General features: G+C 38.8%; 1 protein-coding gene across 3 annotated transcripts in view; it reads left to right on the top strand.

The window, feature by feature from the left end:
- Positions 1 to 25,860, top strand: part of STAG1 (STAG1 cohesin complex component) — a 195,052-nt gene that overhangs the window by 18,274 nt on the left and 150,918 nt on the right. For all 3 annotated transcript variants that reach the window (XM_075760799.1, XM_075760801.1, XM_075760800.1), the window contains exon 2: positions 25,232 to 25,365. In XM_075760799.1, coding sequence (XP_075616914.1) covers positions 25,337 to 25,365 — 29 coding nt within the window. In that variant the 5' untranslated portion in view covers positions 25,232 to 25,336. The remainder of the gene's footprint in view (positions 1 to 25,231; positions 25,366 to 25,860) is intronic.

The raw sequence follows: 25,860 nt of genomic DNA, 5'->3' as shown, positions 1-25,860 counted from the left end.
TTGTGTGACGGTGAGCTGGATGACATAAATAGAACAGAGCCTTTCAGTTTGCCATCAGCTGCTTTTCTTAAACGCTTTCCACTGGTGTGTGAGAGGTTGACCCAGGTGCCCCTCAAAGCTGCTCTATTACTGCCCTTTACGCATGTCCATTCACTTTTTGAAACTGAAAGTAGGATAATTAATGCCTTGTGTGTCACGGAATAAATAATACTAAAAATGTTTTAATCATATCTCAGTTACTCTGAAGTTTTATACTTACTGTGTCTTCCTTGAGAGGTATTTCTGAAAAATAAGGCTAGTAATTTAGTTGACTTTTCCTCAAAGTAATGGGAACGTGCTTTTTTTCTTGTTACATACATCTATACAAGTGAATGGATATTACCTTGACCACTCAACTAAGTTCTCCATAAAGTAGTGCCGGTACTCCTAGAGCACTCCTTTTTAGTACTACGTTAATGTGCTTTTTAGCATCTCTCTTGGCAAGACTGTAGTCAATACAGTACCTCATAATTTCTTAAGATAGACTCAGACTTAGATAGAAAGTGAGTATTAATGTGTAGAAATTATTCTCTGGAAGTGTTTATGCTCTTAGCTCATTCAGGAGATAAAACCAGCTTCTCCTGGACCAGGAAGCTGCCTCTCATCTATACCCTCATAGTCATTTATTAAGCTATCTGCATTCATTGATGTTTTTTATTCATACCACTGCTTTTCATATTATCAGAGAAATCATTTTAATAGCTTCCTCTTATCTGAGATTGTCATGGTTTCTTAAAAGCAGCTTACCGGTCAAAGTTTTATTTAAACAGCAAAATAAATTTAAATGTCCTGTTTACAGATGATCAACTTGGAAGATGACTTAAAGTCAAAACCAGATTACGTTAGTGTGGAAGAAGTATAATAAACTTAGATTTTTCTCTGCGTATGCAGCTCTCCTATGGTCTAGATGTTTGCCTGGGCAGTGGGAACGTATTTAAACTTGTAAAGTTGAGCCGTGCTTTTCTTGTGGAAAGTCCAGGCACTTAATTGTAAAGGAAGTAGTCTCACAAGTACCGGAAAGCGAACCGAGTTGGGTTAAACTTTGAGAGGAACAGCAGCACGCATCAGATAGTAATTTCATTATTTAATCCTTTATTATAAGGGACTCCTTCACGTGGTGGTGTTTCCTATACTGTTTTATTATTGAGAGTTGTGTTGTAACTTCCTAATTGTTTTCCGTTCATGGAGCGTAGTTTTGTGGGGCTAGACATTACCTAGGAAATTGCACTTAAGTGAAAAAAAAATAAAAATCTCCAAACATTTTCATGGGTTTTAGCTATGTTTTCAGTAGGTGGTTTAGTTTCATCAAAGGTACTTTGAATTTTTATCAACCGAGATAGTGAAATGTTTCTTAGATTTAAACCTTTGGAAGAGTTATATACACTCTGTTTCATAACCTATAAGCTAATAACGTAACTTTTCTTGAGATTATAAAATGGTGTGCTTACAAGCAAAAAAATGCTTGTCAACTGGAAACAATTGCTTGTGCCACCTCCTTTCCTGAATTTTTGAGCCCTTCTTTTCTCCCACTAAAAATACATAAATCAAAAGGCTAACAACTCAAAAAGGCAAAATCATAAGCATTTAATCCTGTGCTACTAAAGCTCTGGGATATTTGATTTTTTTTTTTTAACTGTGTTGAATTCTAGAAGATTTTTAAAACAAGCCTTTGAAGTAAGGAACATGTATTAATTTGGAAACAGAGAAATCAATCCTTTAAAATAGTTCTTCAGTACACATTTATTTATCTGTGTGTATTCCAAATGCTTTTAAGGTAGCAAAGGGGCCTAAAGAGTTTTGGCAAATACATGCCACTTGGATGGAAACCCAAGAATTTTAACAACTGTTTTCTGGGGAATGTCTTGACTTTTCTCGGTCTACGTAATTTATATCCACACAGGCAGTTTGATGTCACCTTTTGAAGATTCCTGATTTTTAGTTTGATTTTCTGAGGCAACGCGGCTTTGCAAGTATTTCAGTCGCTCCTGTCCCTGCCAGGACAGTATGATGTGCAGTGAGGGGCAGAGGGGGGCTTGGGAATTCCGACAGAGGAGGGGGACAAGGAACAGCAGTTTGGAGTGCTTTTGTATTGTTAGGGTTTGGGGTTGTTTTTAAATGGGGCGGGGTTCAGATTTTTTATGGTATGACGTTATTTAAATGCATTAGAAATTTTATTGAGTTGCTGCATGTCTCTCTTGAACACAGTGACCAATTTCAATCAAATTTGGAGTGAGTGGGGGGTGTCCAAAAGACAAATTTCTGCAGTTTTTGTGAAGGTAAATAACTGTCTAAAGTTACTCTGTTAATATCTCCCCTTTCTGACATACGTATACTCTTCTAAATAAAAGCAGCAGAAGGATTTAAATTGTTGTTACATGTTAGAGAATCCATGCAGAGTTACAGTACAGTAATCCGATGAGAACCAGGCTTCGTTGTTTCCACAGCTCATGAAACTGCTGGAAAAGACAAACATGAGGAAAGCAGTCTCAGTTGGACAAACACTAAAGAAAGCTCTTTTATCAGTGTATCAGCATGGCAGCAAAGACTTTGAGTCTGTAATTCCTGAAAACAGAAATAATGTTTTTAATCTAGAAAAAAATCTTGAATACGGTTTAATACAGAGAAATTACATTCTCAGGGAAGACAGCAGAAGGAACAGAAAATGCATTGATACCTTCTCAGAAATCTTTATGAAGCAGTTGATCAGACTTAAGATCTCGCTTGGTGGCTAAAGATGTGTTCTTGCAAATTCACTTATTTTTTTAAAGTAGGATTGTGCTTGTCTGCTCCAAAGCCGCGTAATCCACTTATTGCATTTACAGAGAGAAATCCATGTGCAAGAGCACAGTACTGTTAGATGAGATTTTCTTGTCGACTGGGTGAGGAGACAGTTTCACTGTTTAGTCTTTTTTTTTTTTTTTTACTAGTTGTCACTATAGTTCCCTAGGGAAAAGGGGTTGGTGCACTCAACCTGTCACACTCAGGCAGCAAGTGGTTGCAGGATGGGAATGCACATTGATCAGTGTAACAGGGAATAAGGTTTTATTCTACTTTATATTGTGTAAAATTTTACAGATTAATATTTTACTTTTAATTTATGAAGCACTTTATTTAAGAATTACTTTTTGAAATTTGGGAACTTGTTGGGAGCGGTGATCCATTTACTGGGGAAAATTTCAGCTCATTTGAGGTTTCAGATCAAATTTGAAACCTGTCCTCTTCGGTGCAAACTCAATTTTATCCAGTGCCAATGACAAATGGGAAATTATTGCTAGATTGCTAACAAATATAACCTTATACAGTAATGTTAGAAAACCCAACACTCAAATAAAAGGAAAGCTCGGTGAATCCCACAGCCTTATTACTAGTACCTTTTAAGAATGAAAGTGTGAGAATTATCTACATGACGAATAGGTTATTGGAAAAAAGCCATGTAGGATTCATTTCAACAATCAATTTTTCATGTTAGTGCTAATGTATTAATTTAGTAAGAAACTATTATGTTCATGGACTCCTGATAACAAAGCTGGTATTAATGTGGCCTTTTGACTTCCATCTGAAGAAAAATGGGAGCCAAAAGACCACATGAATTTTCAGTGATAAGCACCACAGTTCAAATGTTTAATTATAATGGCAAATTTATGTAGAAAGGAAACTGGGATTTTGTACAACATATCTTCTTTATGTGAACGTTAGCACTGTATCTCCTTCAAATACTAAGACAGAAACAGAGTACAGGATAAAATGTAGAGACTCATTTTGGGGTAAAAAGAACCCAGGAAGTGCTTGGACTTAAATGTTTGGGGTCAACAAATTAATTCTGGAGGGTTTTATGGAAAATAAGTAAGAATACAGTTAAACAGCGTACTTCAAACTCTTCCCTTGTTTTCTGAACTTCGTGCTCTTGTCAGCATAGCAATAATTGCATGATAGCAACAATTAACTTTTTTGAGGAATATATTCTAAAATTGTGCATACATCATTTTCAACTGGAAATACTTCCTACTTAGGAGGAGAGGCCTGGGAAAATATATGAAGTATTTGAGACCAAAGTAGAGAAGGCATTCACAGGTGATTTTACCGGTAGACCTGAACTTGGTGACAGGAATGTAAATGGGAGCACAGACTCAAAAACGAGGGAGGGGATGGGGCAGGGCATTAGTGGGAAGAAAAAGGGACAGCGAGGGAAATTGGTTCCTGGCAGGGAGGTGTTTTTCTTCTGGCTGAATCTGCACTCCTTGAGTCACAGTCACTGAAAGCGAAGGAGAGGAAACTGCACTGGTCGAGATCTACGTGATGGGGTTCTCGCATTGGGACTACGGGGAGGAATCGGCCTTCCTGGAGATGGGAAGGAGAAGCGGAAAAGCCAGATCTGCTCTGGCTGTACGGGTGGAGAGCTGGGGATGGTCCTGGTGTTCAGACTTTAGCAGTCACTCTTCTCTCTGAACTTCAGCTGATGCCTGGAGATGCAGCGTGGATGTCAAGAAGATAAGTGGGGATTTTGTGCTGAGTAAAGGAGAGAATCCAGAGGGGAGAGGTAGATTTGGAAAGCAAACGGCAGCAGCTATAGTATTGGATGTAGATGGTAATGAAAGATAACTTGGTTTGTTTATTCTTAGAGGGCAGTGTTATGGTGGGATATGACTACATTTTTGAATAAGGAAAAAAACAAACATACAAGGTAAATATTAGGGAATGAAAAGTATCGAGTTCAAGGATAATATTGATACAAAATCCAATATATGTAAATTTGAGCAATCAGGAAGATCTGGATTTTGAGTGTGTTCTGGAGGATTATTGCTACACGCATGCAATTGTTTTCTACCCTGCTCTGGGCTTTTGGGCTCAGTTGAAATACTGGTCTTTACAGATCTGTCTTCTGCCCAGTGTGGTGGTTTTATTATTGTAGTTGTATTTATACATTAAAAAAAAAATTAACCAGAAACGGGCATCACTTTTTAAATAACTTTCAAGGTTAAGACATCGTGCCTCTCTCAATTACTTAAAGGTTTGATTTATGAAACAATGGTCAACTAAAGTCTGGATTTAAAAAAAGCTAATTACAGTTTAAAATTCTTGTTACAAAACTGAGACTTGTGTTTAACTGGTATCTCATTGAAAAGGTTAAGGGAAACTTGATTGTCATATTTAAACAATATTGTTTAACTAGTCCTGTGCGTGATGACTGCTGCCACCTGTCCACAGGCAGCAGGAAGAAATTTTCTCCCACCTTGATGTGAAAACTGGCATTTTAAGGCAATGCTTTTCTTGCTGTTCTTCAGAGTGTTAGATTGTCTATAACTAGAAATGAAACACTGGTTATTTGTGCTCTTGCCTGTTTTGCTTATATGGACCTGATGGCCAATAAATGCCCTGTCCCCCTCCTGCCTCTGGGCCTCGCCACCTTGAGGAGCCTGGAGATATACATATCTATATATCTCACAGCAACCTTATCATATTTATATAAATACATATATAAAAGGAACAGACTTTCAAAGTAGGTCCTTTTTATCCAAGCTAAAAGAATTGGTTGTGATTCAGTTTTTAGAAGATACTCCCTGTTAAATCCGGAGCAAGTGGAAAGTCCCTATAGAAATTGTTGCATACATATAACCAGCCCGATGTACTCGGTAGAGCTCATCGAGCCTGAGCTGCTTACTGAAGTTATGCAGAAGTTTAGGCAATATATCTTACTCTATATTGCGATATCCGTAGTGTCTTACAGAAGGATTTCAGCTAGCATCATCACTAGTATGTTTTCAAAGACTGGTTACTGTGAGAGCTTGATGTTTATCCTGAAGCAGAAAATATAAGGAGAAAGCAGTTTTTTGGTTTTGTCCTGTAAGAAAATGATTTGAACTGGATTTAGAGGATGTGAGAAAGGAAATTGAAACACTTTTCAAGGTCACATAGGAGCTGAGAAACTACTGCAGTGTTTCTGTCTGTATCATTGACAGAAGTGGCACTTGATAATCCAGAGTCTTTGGAAAACTCTCCGATGTTTTACAGAGAGAGAATATTCTCCACTTTAAAATGCACTTACCTTTCAAAGGTCAGACAGGACAGTCTGTGAACAGGGCGTGTGTCGTAGCTCAGATAGGCAAAAAATTGGCATTTAGTACATGCGCTTTCATGAAAAGAACCTGCTAGTGTAAGGCAGGGTTTTGAGAGGAAACAATACTACATAAGCTACTACTGGTAGTACTACAGTACTGTCAAATTTTAAAATTCTGAGTTGAATTTTCCTGAAATTTTTTTTTCTGAGAATAACTAAGTGGTATTCTAGATGTGTACTCCTCTACTATGGTTATGCTTTGTGTATAATAGTCATCAACAAGTCCACCAACCAAAAATTGGTAGGTATCTATGTCCAGGGGAAGAGACAGTCTGATTCAATTAGTCTAATTGCTAATTAGAAAAAAAAAAAAAATTGACCAAGTGATTTCATGAAATTTAGTGAGATTGAAACAGTATACTCAAGTTTTGGTTTACTGAATGTATTTTAGAATACAGTGCTGGTGTTTCTTATTGCAGGGTTTTTTTTTCCAAAACAAACAACAGAAACCTAAATTAAATTATGTTTTCTGTATGTTCCTACAGATGATTTTACAAGTAGCTTGGACTTGCTTAAATTAGACATTTAATGATACATGTAAGTGATTTCCCTCTTCAAGATTGCAGTGAAGTTTTTTCATAGTTCATTAATTTTGTGCACTTAACTAGAAATGCAGGAGTTACATCTTGGTGCTAAATATGTGATTTTTTTTTTTTTTTAATTGATAGTGAGTCTAAGCCTGCAGTGGGTTTCCAGATACTTCCTTTTGTAGACATAAAGCCACAATGTTTATTTTTAAATTTTTTTTTCCCCAGTGTATGTGATGTGTTACTCTGAGCTGTGGTTATTAATTGACAGATGAGTTACACTATGATGGCACTTAAAATGCACAACATGTATTTCTGAAAGCAGTCGTTGCTATAGCAACTTTCTCGTAGGTCACTGGCAGTGTTGTGTGTGAGTGTGTGTGTGTATGATTTGGCTGTTAATGCAGACTAATACTGATAGAAAAATGAGAAATGTGAGAGTCGGAAGGTAGCCCTTCCCCCTTCCCTGTCCTCTCCCCTCAGAAACAGAGTAAGATAATTTTGTGGAGAAAATGCTTTCTTAGGATATTGCATGTATTGGCAAGAAACTGGCTATCAGCTGCTATAATTAGATGTTTTCTTTCTATTTATGCAAAGATTATTAAAAAAACCCTCAAACCCAACACCCAAATTGCCTTAATCTCATTCTGCTTTTCCTTTTACATCTTTAGAGTTTGGTGAGGAAAGGAATACATGTTCAATTGATCCGAAAGCAATGTGTTGTATTTATTGAGCATGAAGATCTATTTTTAAGGACAAAGTACAACTGTATTATATGCTGAAAGCGAAAATTTTGAGAATTTGCTTTTTTCTCCTTGTTTGTAAGATCTTTCAGCAAAGTACCATGCATTGCCATAGCAATTGAGGCCAATATAAATCTCACGGTCCCATTCTCCCCTGACCACTTCCCATCTCTTCACTAGCACCAGTCCTGTGCTCACATGAACAAGGGGCGAACCAGTTTGGGGAGCTGATCCAGGTACAAACAACTTGAAAACCATTTAAAAAATTGCTAGATGATTTCCTGATTGGGTAAATGGGCAGAAAGCCACATGCCAGTACAGCCACAGGAGGGAGGAACTGCAGAGTAGCTGCAGTTCAGGTCAGTGTACCCGGATGGTAGTGACTGGGATTTTCAGAGGGGCTGAAGATGCTACTTCCCGCTGACTTTTGGTTTTAGTTTGCTTTGAAACTTAACTAAAAGTACTGTGCAGAGGACTCTTTTTCCCAAATTCCTGGCATTTATATTCTCTGAAATAGTTCTCTAATCATCTGTTCTGTTTGTGTGTTTGGGTTTTTTTTAAATAGCATTATAATGCTCTTAATTAGAGAGCATTCACATATCTCTTTTAGAGTGATCAACCTATAGCCAGGCCATTATTTTCAGTCTTGAATTAACACTGGCTTAAGATATTAGAAAATTAATGATTTAAGATAAGACATTCTAGATAATGAAAATAATGTCAAGTGTAGCAAGTGTTTTATGATACTGTAATCCACTAGATTTTTCTCAAAATTATAGTGGTGTTTAAAAAAAAAAAATAGTGTGAACTTTGTTTTGTGTTGACTCTCTTGTTCTCCAAAAGAAATGAACAAGCCATGCTGCATTTGTAATTGAATCAATATGGTAGAATTGTTGTGCTGTCTGGATGGGAGCAGTGAGAGATCATGGTAAGGAGTGGAGGGAGGGCAGTAGGACTTGAGCCGCTTGCTGCCTTCTCTTCTTTTCCAGTGTATCCTGCCTCTCCATTCACTGGTTTGCTGAAGGCTAGACCAGTATCAAAGCTACGGTAAAGGAAGGAGCAAAAACATGTGGACAGGAGTAGGAGGAAAGAACAGGGACTGCGTTTTTGACAACAGCAACTCATTGGATCGGTTCAACCATTGTATGAAACTTCATCCCAAGATTCTACAGAAAAAGAAAATCTCTATTGCATGTTGGTGGTGGGGGCTTTTTGTGTTGGTTTTTTTTGTTGTTGTTGTTTGTTTGGTTTTTTTTCCCCCGATATGTAGTCACAGAATGGTTTGGGTTGGAAGGGACCTTTAAAGGTCATCTAATCCAACTCCCTTGCAATGAACAGGGAAATCTCCAACTAGAACAGGTTGCCCAAAGCCCCATCCAACTTGACGTTGAATGTCTCCAGGGATGGGCCATCCAAAGCTGCTCTGGGCAACCTGTTCCAGTGTTGTAAAAATTTCTTCCTTACATCTAGTCATGTTCTCTGTGTTTTGACAACTTGATTTGTGAAAGTGCTAAATGCTGATTTAACCCCCAGGGAAAAAAAAAAAACAAAACTTCCTTGACATTTTTTTAGTATTTAAATGATTGTTGAATGCTTTATTAAATGTACTTGGATATACTGTGTACTCTGGCAAAGCTTGCTGTAACTTTGCTTCGAGGGTGAAGGCAATGCTTATAGATTAATGTTTAAATTTATTTGAATAATTTGTAGGGAGATAGAGGTAGGACCAGGTACAAGAAAAATGAAAGCTTGTATCTTCCTTTTTTCTGTAAGGATTGTTCCTAGAGGAAACGTTCCCTTATTTAACTCCTGGGGTTACAGTTTTCACTTAGAACTTGTTCTTAATCTCATGGGAGTTGAGAATCTGTTTAAGGAAATGCTTCAAAATATTCCCACTCTTGCTCTTACAGCCTTACAGTTTCAAATATCAGTTACTGAATGTATTTTCATTTTATTTAACTGTGTAAAAAGGTACTGAAAATCATCTTCCTATCTTTCTGAAGTGCAGAAGAAAGTGTGTGCAAATTCTGCAACATTTAAAACTGTATGGTCTGATCCCTTCTCTGCAAAAACAAAAGCCAAGAAGTCTTACAGGGGAAAATAAGCTCTTGTGTGGATCAGCTGCTGGAATTTCCCCTCTCACTGCAGAGCCTCAGCTTCTAGTGATGGCAGTTTCTTTCTTCTGGAGCTTCTGTTAAGTTTCACTCAGTTTTACCAGCAGTGCTTACTGAACTCTGCTTTTTCTATTTTCAATGTCTTGTATTTGATGGTAGAGGTAAGATGATTCTCTTCTCTTTTAGGCAAGGGTTTTTTTTTTTTTTTTTTTTCCTTCTCTCTTCCATTAATTTTGGAAGAGATTTGTAAGGCTGCATATATCTAAGCAGCAGGTTGGTATTTGCAGGCTCGTGACAGACCATCATTGTAGGTAAGCAGAGAATTCTGTGAGTAGCAAGTGTTTTTCTGTTCCAGTTGTTGAAGATAGATACATGCTCTGAGCACTGACCTTAATTTTGTCACTCTTCTCTTCCCCTGAACGGAGCTCTGACCTTCCACAGACTCTGAAACCAGCCAGATACCCCTAAACCCCCAAAACATTTTAAAACAAGTTTTGATTCTATCAGGGTAGCCTCAGGATTCCAAGTTGTTCCTGTTGTTGGGTCCGTCAGGGGTGTTCGCTTGTGTAGCAGGGCTTCCGTAGATAGATTCCTGATTTCATCTGATGCTTTGTTTTCTGTGAGGCATCTCTCTGCAGCTACTCTGTATTTCTAGTCTATTGGTAGTTAATCCTCGATTTCCTTTCTCAGCTCACAGTTGAGTCTAACTATCTTTAGGAATCAGGGTGGGGAGGAGGTTTGGTTGCTCCCCCACCCCAGGGGGGGAAAGGGTTACTGTTTGGGTTGTTGGAAAAGCCCATGTTCTAGCTTTCCAGTACCACAAGGTTTCCTCTCCGTTTGAGTATCTTTAGAAAAATAAAGCACTCTGCCAGTTCATGCTGGAACTCTTGATGGCTTCATTACCAGTGTCATGGAGTAGCTTTTCAACGGCAACCTTTTCAAGTGAGGCAAGATCTCTTCTTTATTTTGTCTCTTTTTAAGTGGTCCGTTTTGGCTAAAGCATTATCTAAGGTATTTCATTAAGCCCAACAGCTGCATTAGTCCAGTTAACTGTTTTGGTAAATATCTCCCAGATCAAAAATTCTTCCTTGTCTAGGAGGAAGGACTGCTGTCAGCATTACTGTGAGAAAGCACTTTGGACTAGGCTGTAAAGCTTATGGAACGGTAGCATGAAAATATATGATGCTTGCTCAGACACAGTCACACTATTTCCAGTTTTTATCATCTGCTTTTCTAAGTAACTGTTCAGAAATAAAAAAGGTTTTCCCATATTTCTGTAAGCACTGCAAAATACAATAAAAAACAAAAAAAGAAAAGAAGGTGCATCTGTGTTTGCAACTTACAGTCTGGGTATCCAAGTAAATTGGTGATAGCTTTACAGTTGGAGTTGTCACCATGTCTTGAAATAAATGTGTTTGTATTGAGTCAAAAGGGAGAACAAAGGGCAAAAAGGAAGGAGGTGAGAAATAAGTTGTTGTATGATCAGTGGAGTTAGTGCAGTCTGGTTTGTTAGTCCTGTTATGTTCCTTACTGCAGTAAATCCAGTAGTTTACCCGTGTCCTTGAAGGCTCCCCACCCTGCATGTAGCACCTCTGTTGCAGTATTGTGCACCTCTGTGCCTTCCTGGGGCTGGCGGAGCAGGACACGTGGGTGACTGGCTCTGAGCTGTGTGCCCAATAAACAGGACAAGTTTATTACAAGTTTATCAGCCAACAGGCTGGCTGATCCTGGCCACTGCCTCCACCCTCATGGGAGCACTGTGCTCAGCTACTGCTTATTTCAAAAAATAGTATTTTGAGGTGCTTGTTCTTCTGTCAAATCTGTTTGCATTTGGCAACGTGTTCAAAAATTGTCGGGAGATGGAGAGCAAACAGTGAAGTCCTTGGGAAATGAAGCTGAATCAGCTCGTGCATTGACTTCTTTGTTCTTGCCTCTCCTCCTTGTATTTCAGATAATACTTGTCTGGGTTTTTTTTGTCCAGTTTGGAACTGGGCTCTGAACTGGTTTCACACAGTGTGACTATCTTCTTCCATCTGTACAGTCATCATTCCTGTATCTGCAGCAATGAACAAGCCATGAAAGAGATATTTTTTCCTAATAAAGTTTCCCTTTTAATGGATTTATTGTGGTGTGCAAGATATTTCTAAACAGCAAAGAATAGACAGTTTCACCCCCTACTGATTCTTCCTAGGGTTGTTGACTAACGAAAATTAATTTCACCACTGAATGATAAGAGCTTTTCTTCAGGATTACTTACTGAGCTAAAATAAATCTTGTTCCCAGGTGCTAATTTGTCTTTTCCCTAGTGATATTTGCATTTTGGACCATTAGAAAATATTTCCAATTTTACTTAATCCTTGATAACAATTTTTCTCCTATTTCTTCTTATTTCATTGATTTCTTGTGACTGCTGTGTCAAGGAGGTCATTAGGGAATGAATGCTGGTGGGTAGCCAACCCTGTTTAGCTTATCTTTAATTTCTCGAGTCCTTAGATTCATTTTTTCCCCTGGTGTCAGAATCCACGTCAGGAAAGGCTTGTAGGTACAGGTAATGTATTTTTTAGGTCAGCTGACATTACTGTGAAAAATAGACAAGCTTCTGGATCAGACATCTTTAGCCTGAAATAAAATCACAGTCCTCAAGCTCAGTACAGGTGGAAAGCAATGAATTGCTCTGAGCTCTGCTGCAGTGGGGGGATGACATTAAAACCAGTGTTTCCTGTGGGGCAGACAATTAAGTCAGCTGGGCCATGGAATATGGAGGCATCATAACCTAGGGATGGAGGAAACTAATGTGTAATAAAGCCACTTTCCCTTTTGAGTCAATTATTTGAAATGATTGTGAATTTTTAATTTCCGGCCGTGAGCTTTCCTAAGTCTTTAGGATCGGGAGCGAGAACTTATAAGTGGAATGGTTTTGTTCTGTGAGATGTTCTGCTGGTAAACTTTTATTTCTGAGTGTTTGGTGCTAGTACTGCTGGTTTTCACCTGTGCAGCTGTGGGGAGGCCATCTTGGGGCTTTAGTGAATTATAATAGTCTGGATCTGTGGATTTGGGTTTGAATTTTGATTACAGTATGAGGCATTTATGGTCACTGGGGAAACATGTTTGCAAAGCTTTTTATTTTTAGCTCCAGTATGGTTACATGTGTCTATTGGAAAAATGTGCTTCTCCTCCCAAGTTTATTATGGTGGTTGGGTTGTTTTAAGATTTGGAGGATGAGAGGAAAGTATTTTAAGGTACGGTTTTTCCAGTAGAGGTTTTAAATGTTTAACTGCCATAAGTCATGGGCTGTGCCATTTGTAATGATTGAGGACATACAAGCAGTGGCTATTGGAGTACATTTCAGCAACGTTTGTTCAGCTCGTTCAAAATGTTAATATGTTTTTGTGTAGCCGTGTCTTTGGGAAAAGTTCTCTTTAGATCAGTGAAGGAGTGCAATGATAAGCACCCTCGCAGCACATGCTGCAGTTCTTGATATGCTGCCTAGACGTTATGGCTTGTTTGAATTTCACATGGTTGTTGGCTTTGTGACAGTAGGTGTGTTGTTCTGGTGTACAGGAAGCAGGTATCAGTGTAGGCTCTGGGAACAGTTTGATAGAAAAGTGCTTGATATCACACATTGGATGACTTTGAAAGAGCCTGAGTTTTCAGACTACAAAATAAATGTCATCTGTATGTTTTACAAAAAGAATAGGCTTGGTTATTTCTTTAGAATCTCTTTCCTTGAGGATTTCAGTCTATTTATGGGTCTGTTGCAGTGCCTTTAGACTGAGGCAGTGTCACATTAGGATGGACTGAAGGTATTTAGCAGCATACAGATTCTGGAGCATCTTCAGTCATAGGCTTGCCAAGCTGGTGAAGAGGGCTTTAAACTAAAGTTGCTGGAGGAGAGGAACCTCAGCCAATCCCACTCGTACCAGTTTGATAGTAGCTTGATGCTAGTGCCAGCAATAGGTGCCCAGAGCTGGGAGAGGGATCACAGGTCAGCAGGAGAGCACCTGAAGGGCAGCACAAAGGGATTCCAGCCACTCCAGCCAGTAAGTCAGCTTCATTGGGGGCCCAGTTTAAATGCTTCTACACCAACGCATGTAGCACAGGGAATAAACGAGTTGAGTTTGAGACGTGCAGGTCTGTGATCTTATTGGCATTATAGAGGTGTGGTGAGATGGCTCCGATGACTTGAGTGTTTGCTACTGACTGGAAAAGGGGAAACATAACTCCCATTTTTAAAAAGGGGGAAAAAAAGGAAGACCCGGGGAACTACAGGCTGGTCAATCTCACCTCTGTGCCCAGCAAGAGCATGGAGCAGATCCTCCTGGAAACTATGCTGAGGCACATAGAAAATGAGGTGATTGGTGACACCCAACATGGCTTCACTAAGGGCAAATCATGCCCGATAAATTTGATGGCCTTCTGTGACAGGGTTACAGCATTGGTGGATAAGGGAAGAGCAACCAATGTCATCTACCTGGACTTGTGCAAAGTGGTTGGACTTGATGATCTTAGAGGTCTTTTCCAACCTTAAAGATTCTATGATACTATGATTTGACACTGTCCCGCATGACATCCTTGTCTCTAAATTGGAGAGCCGTGGATTTGATCGATGGACCGCTTGGTGGATAAGGAATTGGCTGGATGGTTGCACTCAGAGTTGTGGTCAACGGCTCGATGTCCAAGTGGAGACCAGTGATGAGTGGTGTTCCTCAGGCGTCAGTAGTGGGACCGGTGCTGTTTAACATCTTTGTCGGTGACGTGGACAGTGGGATTGAGTGCATCCTCAGCAAGTTTGCTGATGACACCAAGCTGTGTGGTGTGGTTGACACGCTGGAGGGAAGGGATGCCATCCAGAGGGACCTTGACAGGCTTGAGAGGTGGGCCTGTGCGAACCTCGTGAAGTTCAACAAGGCCAAGTGCAAGGTCCTGCACATGGATCGGGCCAATCCCAAGCACAACTACGTGCTGGGCGGAGAGTGGAGTGAGAGCAGCCCTGAGGAGAAAGACTTTGGGGGTGTTGGTGGACAAGAAGCTCAACGTGAGCCGGCAATGTGTGCTTTGCAGTCCAGAAAGCCAACCATGTCCTGGGCCGCAGGACTTCTTGGACTTGGGGAGCATATAAAAATGTTCCTAGAGGAGGAAAATAGGGTTGCTTAGCTTATTGGGAAGAGAACATGAAATAAGTTTTAAGGTGAAGAGGAATCAAGTCAGAGTTGCCAGCTTGTTTTGCTTGTTGTCAGGGTTTGGAATTACTATGGCTCGCTTTGGGTATCGAGGACATGGTGGGATTTAAGGCTTGGATAGCTTTTCTGTGCAAGGGTGCAGTTGTGGATTGTGGTGCAAGATGTAGGTGAAGGGTGTCTGGTTTGATATGGGCTTGGGTTTTCTCAGGAAATTCTTGGGGTTCGGAGGTAAGGTTTGATTCTATAATTTATATATATATTTATTGACTAACTTCATCTTTTCTGGTCTACCTTTGCTACTTTTTTGGCTTTTGTTCAGTTTTCACAAACTCTTTTTTATGAACTTAGGTATTTCTAATTTAGCTTCTCTGGCAAATGGGTAGAGGAAAGATAGGGAAATTACTCTTTCTCCATGGTACACCACTATAGTCTGTCAATACTCCAGCAGAGTGTCAAGAATCAAGAGTCAAAAGATCAGTGCTACTATGAGCTCTTTTAAGAAGTCACTTTTCTACTAAGGGAAATGTGTTGGGTTTTTTAAATCATTTACAGAGTTATTTGGGCTAAAAATAGTTACAATTGAAGGAAACCAGTTTTCTTATGATTCTTGTTGAAATTTATTCCTGCTTAAATGAAGAGCATCAGTGGAACCCCTGTCCACTTAATGATAGCACAAGTTAAAAACAGTTACTAAAAGCAAGGGTATTTAGACTGCCTCACTGCAGAAAGATAGCATTATGCTACTTATAGTAATGCCTATTAGATATTTGCTAATCCCTTTATTAAATGCAACCTCTCTTCTAAGGAGCTCAAAACACAATGGATTTAATAATTTTAAAAAATCCACATACAGTCTTTTTGTGTGCACATTTGAGTGAAAAAGGAACCTTAGTAAAAGAGATGCCAATTAGCTATGTCAGTCTGAGGGTTAAGCTGAATCTCCAACCTGGTAATAGTACAGAAATCCATAGGTTTTTGTCATATGAGCATTGCTGAAGTCCCTGGACTGGGAAAAACTGGTACTCCAGGATCTTCTAGTTCCTGGACTGACAGCATTGAAAGACTCTCTTGGCCTAAAACTTTGTAAGGGTTATTTCTGGAGTAAGTGTGAATACTGAGTAGAGGCTTTCAATACCTCAGTCACCCCTAGATAACGCCCAGAAATCTTTGCTGTTTGAGGGACTTGGATTGTGACATCTTTGTAGGGACAAGGATCCTGACAGGTCTAGCAACTAGGAAACTGATAGAGCTGCTTCTTGAAGCTTGAAGTGCAAGATGTGGCTTTCTGACCGTGCAGTTTTCAGTGGCGGGAATGCTTTAACATAGTCCTTCAATGCTACCTTCTTCTTTTGAAGAACTATTATGCCTTCGGGTTCTTCTGAGGGTGGGGTAATAAAGGTGCCTACCAGGAAATTGGTAGCATATTACACTTCAGAGTGGTCCTACATTTACTTCTACTTGATATGTGCAAGAGTCTCTCTATTAACCATTAAATATTCTTTCTGTTAGCAGCTGCATGAACTTAGAGAAGTTATTATTTTTGTGCCCTTATTTTCCTTGAGCTTTTGTGAACATCCCCATGAAGATCATATAAGTACCAGAATTAGTCACTTCGCGGAGTTTTTAATTTATACGTGACTTCAAAATGCATGTTTTCTTTGATAATTTGGACAAAATGTTCTGCAGTTCCTCTTGGCTTTTTTTGGTCAGAGTCCCATATGAGGAAAAAAGAAAAGACAAAGAAACAAATGCCCAAAGAACAAAATCCTGAATCATTCTGAGAGGTTTTTCCTTTGTTCCAGCGTTCTGCATGTCAGGCTTTGCTTCTTTTCGTGAAAATTGGGTTTTATTGTTGGCAATTTTCCAGATGCAGTGAATAATAGAACACCAGATGTCCACTGCTGAGAAAAATTACAGATGAGTAAACACTCTTCTGAGGTAGCATAAAAATCTATTAACACTGCTTCTGGTGTGCCTGTAGACTGTCTACACTCTTGGGCCGTTGTGCTTTGGGCTGTACAGAGAAGAAAATCCAAAGCCTGTGTGACCGTCTAAATGTGTTTGACTACACCAGGGATTCCTGCCTTCCTCTAGATGTGGATTATTTTTCAGCAATAAGCAGTCATTCACTGAAGTACTTGAGTGTGAATTTAATCACTGGATTTAATTTTAATTATGGTCACACATGGATTTGATTGAGGGTAAAGTCACAGAAACATTAGAAGAAATGGAGGGGTAAGAAGGGATATGAAGAGTTCATCTAGTTCTCAGCCCTTCCTCTCCGACAGGCACGGTTGCAGTTATGCTGTGTTTTCAGACCCAAAACCTTGTCTGTTTTTTCCCAGCTGTTTCAACCTCCTAGAAATAAACCTTTTCCACAAACTTTGCTATGTTTGTTGTACCTGTAAGTGTGACCCATTTATTTGGGAAAAGAAAAAAAAATCTTCAATGGTGGATAATTCACATTTTCTAGAGCAAACTATTAGAGTGGTTCACTAGTAACTGTCACTTTTTTCTCAGTGTCTTATCTGAATTTTCCTTGCTGCAGTTTAAACCCATTACTTGTCCTTTAGTGGGCTTGGCCAGCTAAAATTAGCTATGCAAAACTCTGAGAAGTTTTATGCTGTTTCAGTGAGCTAAATTGGCTTACTAAGATATCAGCTGAACAGGATGGCACTTTTTGGGTGAAGCATTTCAGGTCTTGATAACTGAGCTATCTTTTAAAACCTTATTCTAAGGTATGATGAACGCTTATGCTGTCCGTGCTATCACTGAATCTTTTACAAGTTTTCACTGATTGCTCAGTCTTTTGTTCGGGAGGATGACTCCACAGTTTCTATGATAGGTAATATCTCTCTCGACTTTGAATTTGTCCCATGGGCTGTTTTGTGACTCTCAAACTCACTCTTCTTTTTGAGATGATGCGAGAACATTATTTTGAGACTCCTCCTGAGAAATGCAGGTGCAGAGAAGCAGAGGACTTCAAGGATCCTTCTATTCATGCTTACAGTTTGAGGATAGTAGAACCTAACTTTCTACAGCCCTTTTTATTTTATGTATTTTATGTTCAAAGCAGGTAGTAGGAGGCTGGTAGATAGCTGATGTTATCCTAATGGACAGATGGCAAGGAGCAAGTTGTTAATTTAGACCTTAATCATCCAGATACTGGCCTAGCATTAGAACTCAGTGCCTTAAGTCCTAGTCTTGTGCAATCAGACCATAATTATTTGCCTTATGAGTGACGGAGAGCCCGTAGCCCCCAGTGATCTCAGTCACAGTTGTGAATGCTCAGTGCTGCAGAAAATCACGTCAAGTGTCTCACTGGGTGTCCGCAGAGTGAGGAGCAGTTATGTCTGAAGAATCTGTAAGAATAACAAAGGGAAAGCAAGCTTGTTTTCATATGCTCAGCCCATCAAATTTATTTTTATTTAAAAAAAAAAAATTACAAATTGGAAAAGGATAAAATTTCTGTTCTTGAGCAAGCTGTATCTACAGGCAATCATTTGTCACAAAGCATTTGATTAATATCTTTAATATTAGCCATCCTAGGCATTATAAGAAAGCAGTATATGATAATACAGTTAAAAACTATTTAAGTAAACACTGGAGATGATCAAACAAAATTGAGCAATGTGTGACATTTGAATCAACTAAGCTATTATAACCATGGTTAAAAGATTCTATCAGCTTTCCTGTGTAATCTTAGTGTCAGTGTTTCGGTACAGACACGCACAGTACTGGCATTAGCTGCTACCTTCTGGAAATAATACCAGAAGATACAGAAAAGCTGATTGTTTTTGGCAGTTCACACATTTTTAGAGACAGAAAACTAAGTATAGAAATGTGGTAGTATGACTTGGAGGTTTTTGTCATTTCAGAATTTTATTCCCAGCTCTGCAAGAAGTGATTTGCGTAACCTTTCAGTGTGAGGTCTTGCATTCGTAATTGTGAAGAGCACAGGATAATATTGCACACTAGAAAGTGAGACTTCAGATTATTTTTCTGTCTGACTGGGCAGTACCTTCCTAGGCTAAAAGCATGTGTGAGAGGAAGCAGCAACAGCTGTTTTGCCTGTAGAGTCAGTTCTACATGTTGGTGCAACTGTGGAGGACAACTGAAATTGAAGGCAATTAAATAGACAGCTAGGGCTTGCCATGAGATAATTCTTGTTCCTACATATGTGTGTAACACATCTGGAAATATCTTTAAAGAAGGGGGGGGGGGGAGAAACTTTAGTCAATGATAATGGATATCTACTAAGCGTTTTAATTTTCTGTATAGTCTTGCGTTGTTCTTGGCCTCATGTTTTTCTTATTATACACATCACCTCTGTAAGATTGCTTCCCTTTTTATGTATTAACATCTTATCCACATTTTCTGAGGGAAAAAAACAGTTGTCCATCCTCAGCTTGCTGTTCTGCTAAGTCTATCCTTCTGAAAGACCCCTAGTCAAGCCATATGCCACACTGTTCAAAATTGCCCCTTTACTGCAAAAGAAAATATGAATATGTTTGTCTTGTACCGGGGAGCCCAGCACTGGATGCAGCACCCCAAACACGTCTCACCAGCTCTGAGTAGAGGGGAGGGGTCTCCTCTCTTGATGTGCTGCCAGTGCTCTGCCTAAAGCAGCTCAGGAGATGCTGTTGGCCTTTGTAGCAAGGGCACGTTGCTGGCTCATGATCAAGTTCTTGTCCACCAGGGTTCTTGGATCTCTTTTGGAAAAGCTGCTTTCCAGATGGTTGGTCCCAAACATGTGCCTGAGGTTGTTCCTCCCCAGGTGCAGGACTGTGTGGTTCCCTTTATTGAACTTCATGCAATTCCTGTTTGTCCATTGCTCCAGCCTGTCCAGGTCCCTCTGAATGGTGGCACAAGTGTCCGGTGCATCAACCAACTCTCCCAATTTTTCGCTTTTGTGCTTTTGCAGGTTGGGAACTGCAGGTCCTACTGTGTATTAAATCAATAGCAGCAACAGCAGACGCACACATTTGGGAGAGAGATGTGGAGTAATAATAATACAGCCAGTGTGCTTTTGAAGGATGTAGGAAACGAAGCATCGCCGGGCTGCGCTAGCCTAGTTGTTCCTAATAATACCCCCTTCTGTCACGGTTAGACTGGATTAAGAATATTGCAGACCGCGTATTAGCAGAGCTTGCTGTGTACTTTAAGTATTGAAGGAACTCACTAGTGCTTAGTGTTAATTTTTTTTATCACTTGGACTTTCAGCCTTGGTTTAAATACCTACTAAAATGTGATAATGTGAAATTTAGATTTTGTGTAGAACTTAAATGAAATTATCTTTAAGATAGGCTAAATAAGCATTATGTCTTGTTTGGCCTTAAATGATGCTATGTATTTTCAAAATCAGAGCTGGAAGAGGTGGTTTAATTTGGCTTTCAGTTCAAGTGGCTGCGGGGTCGACATAAATTAATTTGTTTCAAGTTCTAAGCCTGTAGTAGAAATAAAGCTCATTCTTATAGAAATACATAATCCAGAGCAAACAGAAACTCCTGATTGATGAAGAACACATCACAGCATTTGGTAAATTTGTTACGGGGTTACTTCCTGATGACTGTTTTTCTAGTTCTGCAGGATTTAGAATTTACATTTTCAATTTCTAAATATTATTTTCATGTTGCAGATGGGATAGCTGAGTAGGAAGGATTTAAGAGGTGTGCCCAAGGCCATGCACAGGGTTGGATAAAGCAGTAAAAGGCTAGAATTTATCTGCCTGGCTGGGAGATCCTCTTGTGCCTCTCACCTTGTTGATCAAAGCTTTTGGAGCTCTGCCTTGGTGTGCAACGTGCTGCCTTCTAACAGAACTATCGTTTGCTGCTGATGCAGGCCTTTTCCTAGCTGTCAAACGCTGTTGTTGGCAAGAATAGTGAGGGGACAAATCTTGTCTCTAGACTGAATATGAAAAACTTGAGTTTTACATGCCTTGTTTTATGGTGCTGTGCAATGGCATGGCACGCCATTGTGTATTACAGCTTCTTGTCTGCTCGAGCAGTACGTTTGGAGTTCTCAGATTTCTTTTGGGCCTTAATGGGATGGAGAAGTATACTGCTTTTATCAATTTTCAACTTGCAAGAAGAGACATAACATGGAGCACTGAGGGAGAAAGCAAAGTAATTTTAAATGGAAAATGAAGTTATGGCATACAGGCATTACCAATTAAGTAGCAGTAGATGTTGTTCTGTTAGTGCGAGCCGTCGTTTGAATGTATTTTGCACTTGGATGGGACAAGGTCACTTGGTCAACAAGGAAAAGGTTTTGAATGAGTCTGTCAAATACCAGTTATCTTTTATTTCGGATATCGTCTAGGCAATAGAATTAATGATGATGTAACTCTTATTGCTAAACTTAGTAGTTGTGGCAGGTTTTTGTTTTAAGTGTTGGTTTCAGCTTTGTAACATGTAAGTATCTAGTTCATAATAAGGTTAATTGAACTTGATTTGGTTGTTGCTACCTAATAGTTGCTTGGAACACCCTTGTCAGATTTCAGAGTTCATGTCAGTCTTTTCATTTGTTTGTTGGTTGGCTAAAATGGGTAGATTACTTCAGCACCAGAGAGGCAAATAAACAATGTAAAGACTGCAAAAAAACATAGGTAGCTATTTGTTAGTGGAAACTACTGAAAATATTGATGGAATGCATATATCAGACTTATTGTTGTAAAATTGTAGAGCCTTTCTTAAAGCTAAGCTCATTATGAGATATTTATTGAAAAATTATCATAAAATGGACAACTTACTAGAAAAGGTGTTTTTTTTTTTTCTTAAAAGAGGCAGTTTTATATAATGGTCATTATGTCTGCCCTGGGTATTGTGCATGGTTAAAAAAAGAGAAGCAAAAGCCCCCACTCCCCACCCCCCCATTTACTTTTTTTCCCCCATTCTGTGTTTCAACTGAATAGTCTTTTCTACTGTTTGCTTTATATTCTTCTATGGGTCATTTTTAACTCTGCCAACATAAATTTATGTCATCTTAAAATACAGATGTGCAGGTTTAAGAAGCTGCAGACATGCTAAGGTCATTAGAATTTGGATTAAATAAAAACATCAGATTTTTTTAAACTCTTAAAATAGAAGCAGTTGACCCCAAAGTTAAAGGAATTGTTCAGCTATATGGTGTTTATTATAGTTTAAATAACCCAAAATGCAAAAGTACGAACTGTTCCTTCCCCCACTCTTCCCCAGGAGAAAGGTGGCAAAATGGGAATCTGTGTCAAGCTTTCAGCATTTTTTATCAATGCCTTAATTCTCAGGCTGAGGATGTCGATTTTCTTGTTTGTAAGAACATCTTTAAGTAACAGGTGTTTCTTTTATTAAAACTGAAAAAAAAGTGAAGGTTCACATTTGTGCAGTCCATAAGGATCAATGATTTTTCCACAGTTGTCAAACGTAATTGCACGGCTAAATTGAGAACTCTGTTCCAAGCAGATAAAGCTTTTCATTAGTCACTATAGTGACTCATTTTATTTCCAAACCAAGCTTAAGCAACATGGGTGATAATTTAAGACTGAAATTTGGAAGCAAGTGGTGGTGTTTCTTTGAGTTTATAGAAATGTTACTGTTGAGGAAAGTTGCAAGACAGTTATCCCAAGACTGTTAAGGGTTTCCTAACTTCAGCTGAGTGTCTGGGATGAGGAAGAAAGAACTAGCATCCTGAGCACAACAGCCAGCAGGACTGTTAGATGCATGTGAGGGATGCAGATGACTTGGATTGTGTAACGGGGAGGCATTATTCCATGCAATGTAAGACATCAGTCCCACAAAATGGGCAGGATAGTGCCTTTTCTTTTTGGGCTTCTGCCTCTGAGCTGTTCATCAGCATTGACAGTTCTTGTATTTTAGCGTTCTTTGGCTTAACCCTTGCCAAGTGCCTTTATTAACACAAAACAGTAGAAGGGCTTTGTCGTCTTCTAGATGATGGTCCAGTCCAGACCTAACCACATACAGATGGATTTCTTTCCAGCACTGTTTTGCAGTTTCCTGTTCAGCACAGGGACTATGAGAAAATACCACACGACCTTGCAGTTCCCCATGTGTCAGGTTGTCTGCCACTACCATGGCGTTAAGGCTGTGGGTCCAGCTTCCTTGGTTCTTCAGGTTGCTTCTGAATGAAACAGCTCCCCTCTTCCTCTGGCTCTATATACCCTTCACTCCATGCTTTCTTCTAGGACAGGACTTTTAGAAAGTGTGAAAAGCATTTCCCTAGAGCAGTTGTATGCTGCTGGTTACTATATCCAAGCATGCACAACACAACAGTTGTGAAGAGTAATAACTAGGTTAGAAAATAAAGGAATACCACCTAACAGTTGTGCAGGATGACTTTAACATCTGTGGAAAATCTCACATGAAATGCACATCAATTTTCTTGAACTTCTTTTGAAAACTCTTTTGAAAAGTAAGATTGATGTCCCAGTATCCTGCTAGAATTAGATAATCTGAGGATCCAAGATGGGTATGTTTCCTTTAAGGTCTAGTTAGTGTACTCAAGAGTGTATGTGTGCTTGTGTGCGTACAAAAAACCCGTACTTTTTAAATAAAGGGAAGGTGTTACAAAAGTGTGTACATCTAATTGTCACGGCACCAGGAAGAAAATATTTGCAGAAGCTTAATCAAAACCTTTCTTCTTCTATTTTAGGATTTCATTAAATATTTTTCTTGTTATACCTAAATATTAGTATTTTCTGACCACCAGAGTGCATGTTGTTGCGATTGTAGGGAACCTGTCCATTTCAGAGATCTGAACATTCCCTTTTTTCTTCGTGTAGTAAATCAACTCAAACCTTAATTCAATCTGATGCTATGTTTGTTTATAATAAATTTTGACAAGTGCCTGAAATGGTTGCTTGATGTTGGTAAATGGACATGTCATTCCCCTGTTAAGACTAATCACATCCTTTAAAACGAAGTGTTTCTGATGAAGAAACATTGTTATGGAAATAGCACAAACAGCATATCATGTACCATTTTTGTTCTTAAGAACTCAGACTGCTTGTGTCTTACAGTGAAACTGGAGAGCTTTTATGCCAACCTTTTCTGTTGTGAGCACTGGTTTTGCAACAAGGTGGCTTTTTAGTGATACAGTAGAAAAAATGGCCAATGAGATGATAGTATATAGGAAAAATTTAAATTTGGTGATGAGATACTGTGAGTAAAACTGTTGGTAGCATGAAGTACTAAGTACTGGAAGAACTAGTTGTATGCATCTGTGAGTCTAATTGGAACTGTAATAACCAGAGGCAAAAAAGTCTGTTCATGCTGTACAATTACGGTTTTGATAAATAAATTCTGATGTGCATATAGGAGGATGGAAAATAATACTTTGTACTGTTTTGCTTACACTGGTGCAGTTTTATTTAGATACTGTGGTGCTAGTCACATTACCTCTTTCTGGCTTGATTTTCCTACTGTCTTGTGCAAAGCTACTAGAGCACAGAAAAAAACTGCCCAATGAGAAGAAATTAAATATTTAAATAAAAGATATTTTCAATATCCCATGTTTACAAAAACATTCAGTTAAGTCTTTGGTATTCATTACCATTCCTCAACTGCAGTGCTCCATGCAGCTCTTGATATTACCCCAAGATCTGTAAAAGGGGAGAATGAAACGAATCATTTTAGTTTTTCCAGAACCTGCATTTTCTGGAAGAATAGGATGGCAGTTCTATGTCTTACTACATCACAGATTAATGCATCTGTTACTTTGTGCTATTATTTAATGGTAAAGTCACGTCTGCTGTCGTTAGTCAACTCCTTGATTAGTCTTTTGGATAGAGAGATTTTTACTAGTGGATGTAGTGGTACCACAGATGCTGTCTAGTTGATTGTTTAAACTTAGAACTTTGGTTTCATCAGGAGAAAATACTTTCTGTTGCAGTTAGAGAGTTGCATAGCTTCTGAGTACTCTTCTGCAAAATTCAGTCACATAAAACTGTGAGCCTGTTTGTCTAATTTGAATAGGTGTAGTTCCATTAAAGGAAATGTCAGGAATGTTATCTTTTACCGGTTTTGTTGTGCCTCAGTCAAAACCTGTATGATACTTAGGTACAGATCTTTTGGTTTGATTTGAAGCCAGGAGAGACTGTTTCTTGTGACACTAAACTTTGTCTTGCAAGTTTAGTTTTTTGTGTGACCAGAAAATAGATTCCTTTTATCTGGATCAATACATTCTCTGATTGCTTATGCTTATATATTTATCTTGTTTATTTAAATTTTCTCAGATAGAGTTCTGCTTGTGTTTTTTACATTAGAGTTACTGTAGACAAATATGGGAGGTAATGCAAAATAGTTTGTGTAATTAAAAAAAAAATAGTTGCCTAAACAGAATTGTGAAAAATGAAATGCAAGAACATGATTATGCTGTCCTGGGGAGATCTATTCTAAATTTAATGTGGTTTAATAGTGATGATACTTCAAAATTGGCCATTTTTGTTTACAGTGATTTTTTTATTCAATATACGACTATTTTGGAATCACAACTAACAATTTTTTTCTCTTTTTTGCAGACTGGACTTTGACATTATTTAATGAAAGAGGTTTCCAAGTAGTTGTCTTATAATAACTTTGAGAAGAAGTTCTATGTAGCTCTTACTTTCAAGAGTGCTGCAAAAATGATTACTTCAGATTTGCCAGTACTACAGTGAGTATACGTTTCTCTATATACTTGAAATCTTCAGTGTTAAAAAGGTAGAAGTAAGCAGAGAGGTGATCATGAGGATAAAGTACAAGCTTGAGAGTTGTTGTCCTCCTGTGTTGTCCTAAGCTGAAAACCTCTGTAGAAGATGAAACACTTCAATCTAAAAGATATTTCTTTATATGTATGGAGATGTAACTTTGCAGCAAATAGCAAAACAAGATCTTTGCTACTTTTATGCTTCTGAGCATTGTGAGATTTCACAAATGTGAACGGGTTTTAATCATAACTGACTGAATTTGTGTATTCCAGTTGTGCACTCTTTCTTACAACGAGCTGTATTTATTGTGCAAACAGCCTTTGGCCTCTGCAGTTGAAGAAAGCAAGTGGCGTTTTGATCACATTGGGAAACACGAGTGGCTTATACAAATGGAAACATCACTGCACCTGGATAAAGTGAATAATTGGGAAGAATAGAGTGGAAGTCTATGACAGGAGCTA

Source organism: Balearica regulorum, chromosome 9 (genome assembly GCF_011004875.1).
Source record: "Balearica regulorum gibbericeps isolate bBalReg1 chromosome 9, bBalReg1.pri, whole genome shotgun sequence".
Lineage (NCBI taxonomy): Eukaryota > Metazoa > Chordata > Aves > Gruiformes > Gruidae > Balearica > Balearica regulorum.
The sequence above is the reverse complement of the archived record's forward strand: the minus strand, read 5'-3'. Positions and strand labels throughout refer to the sequence as shown.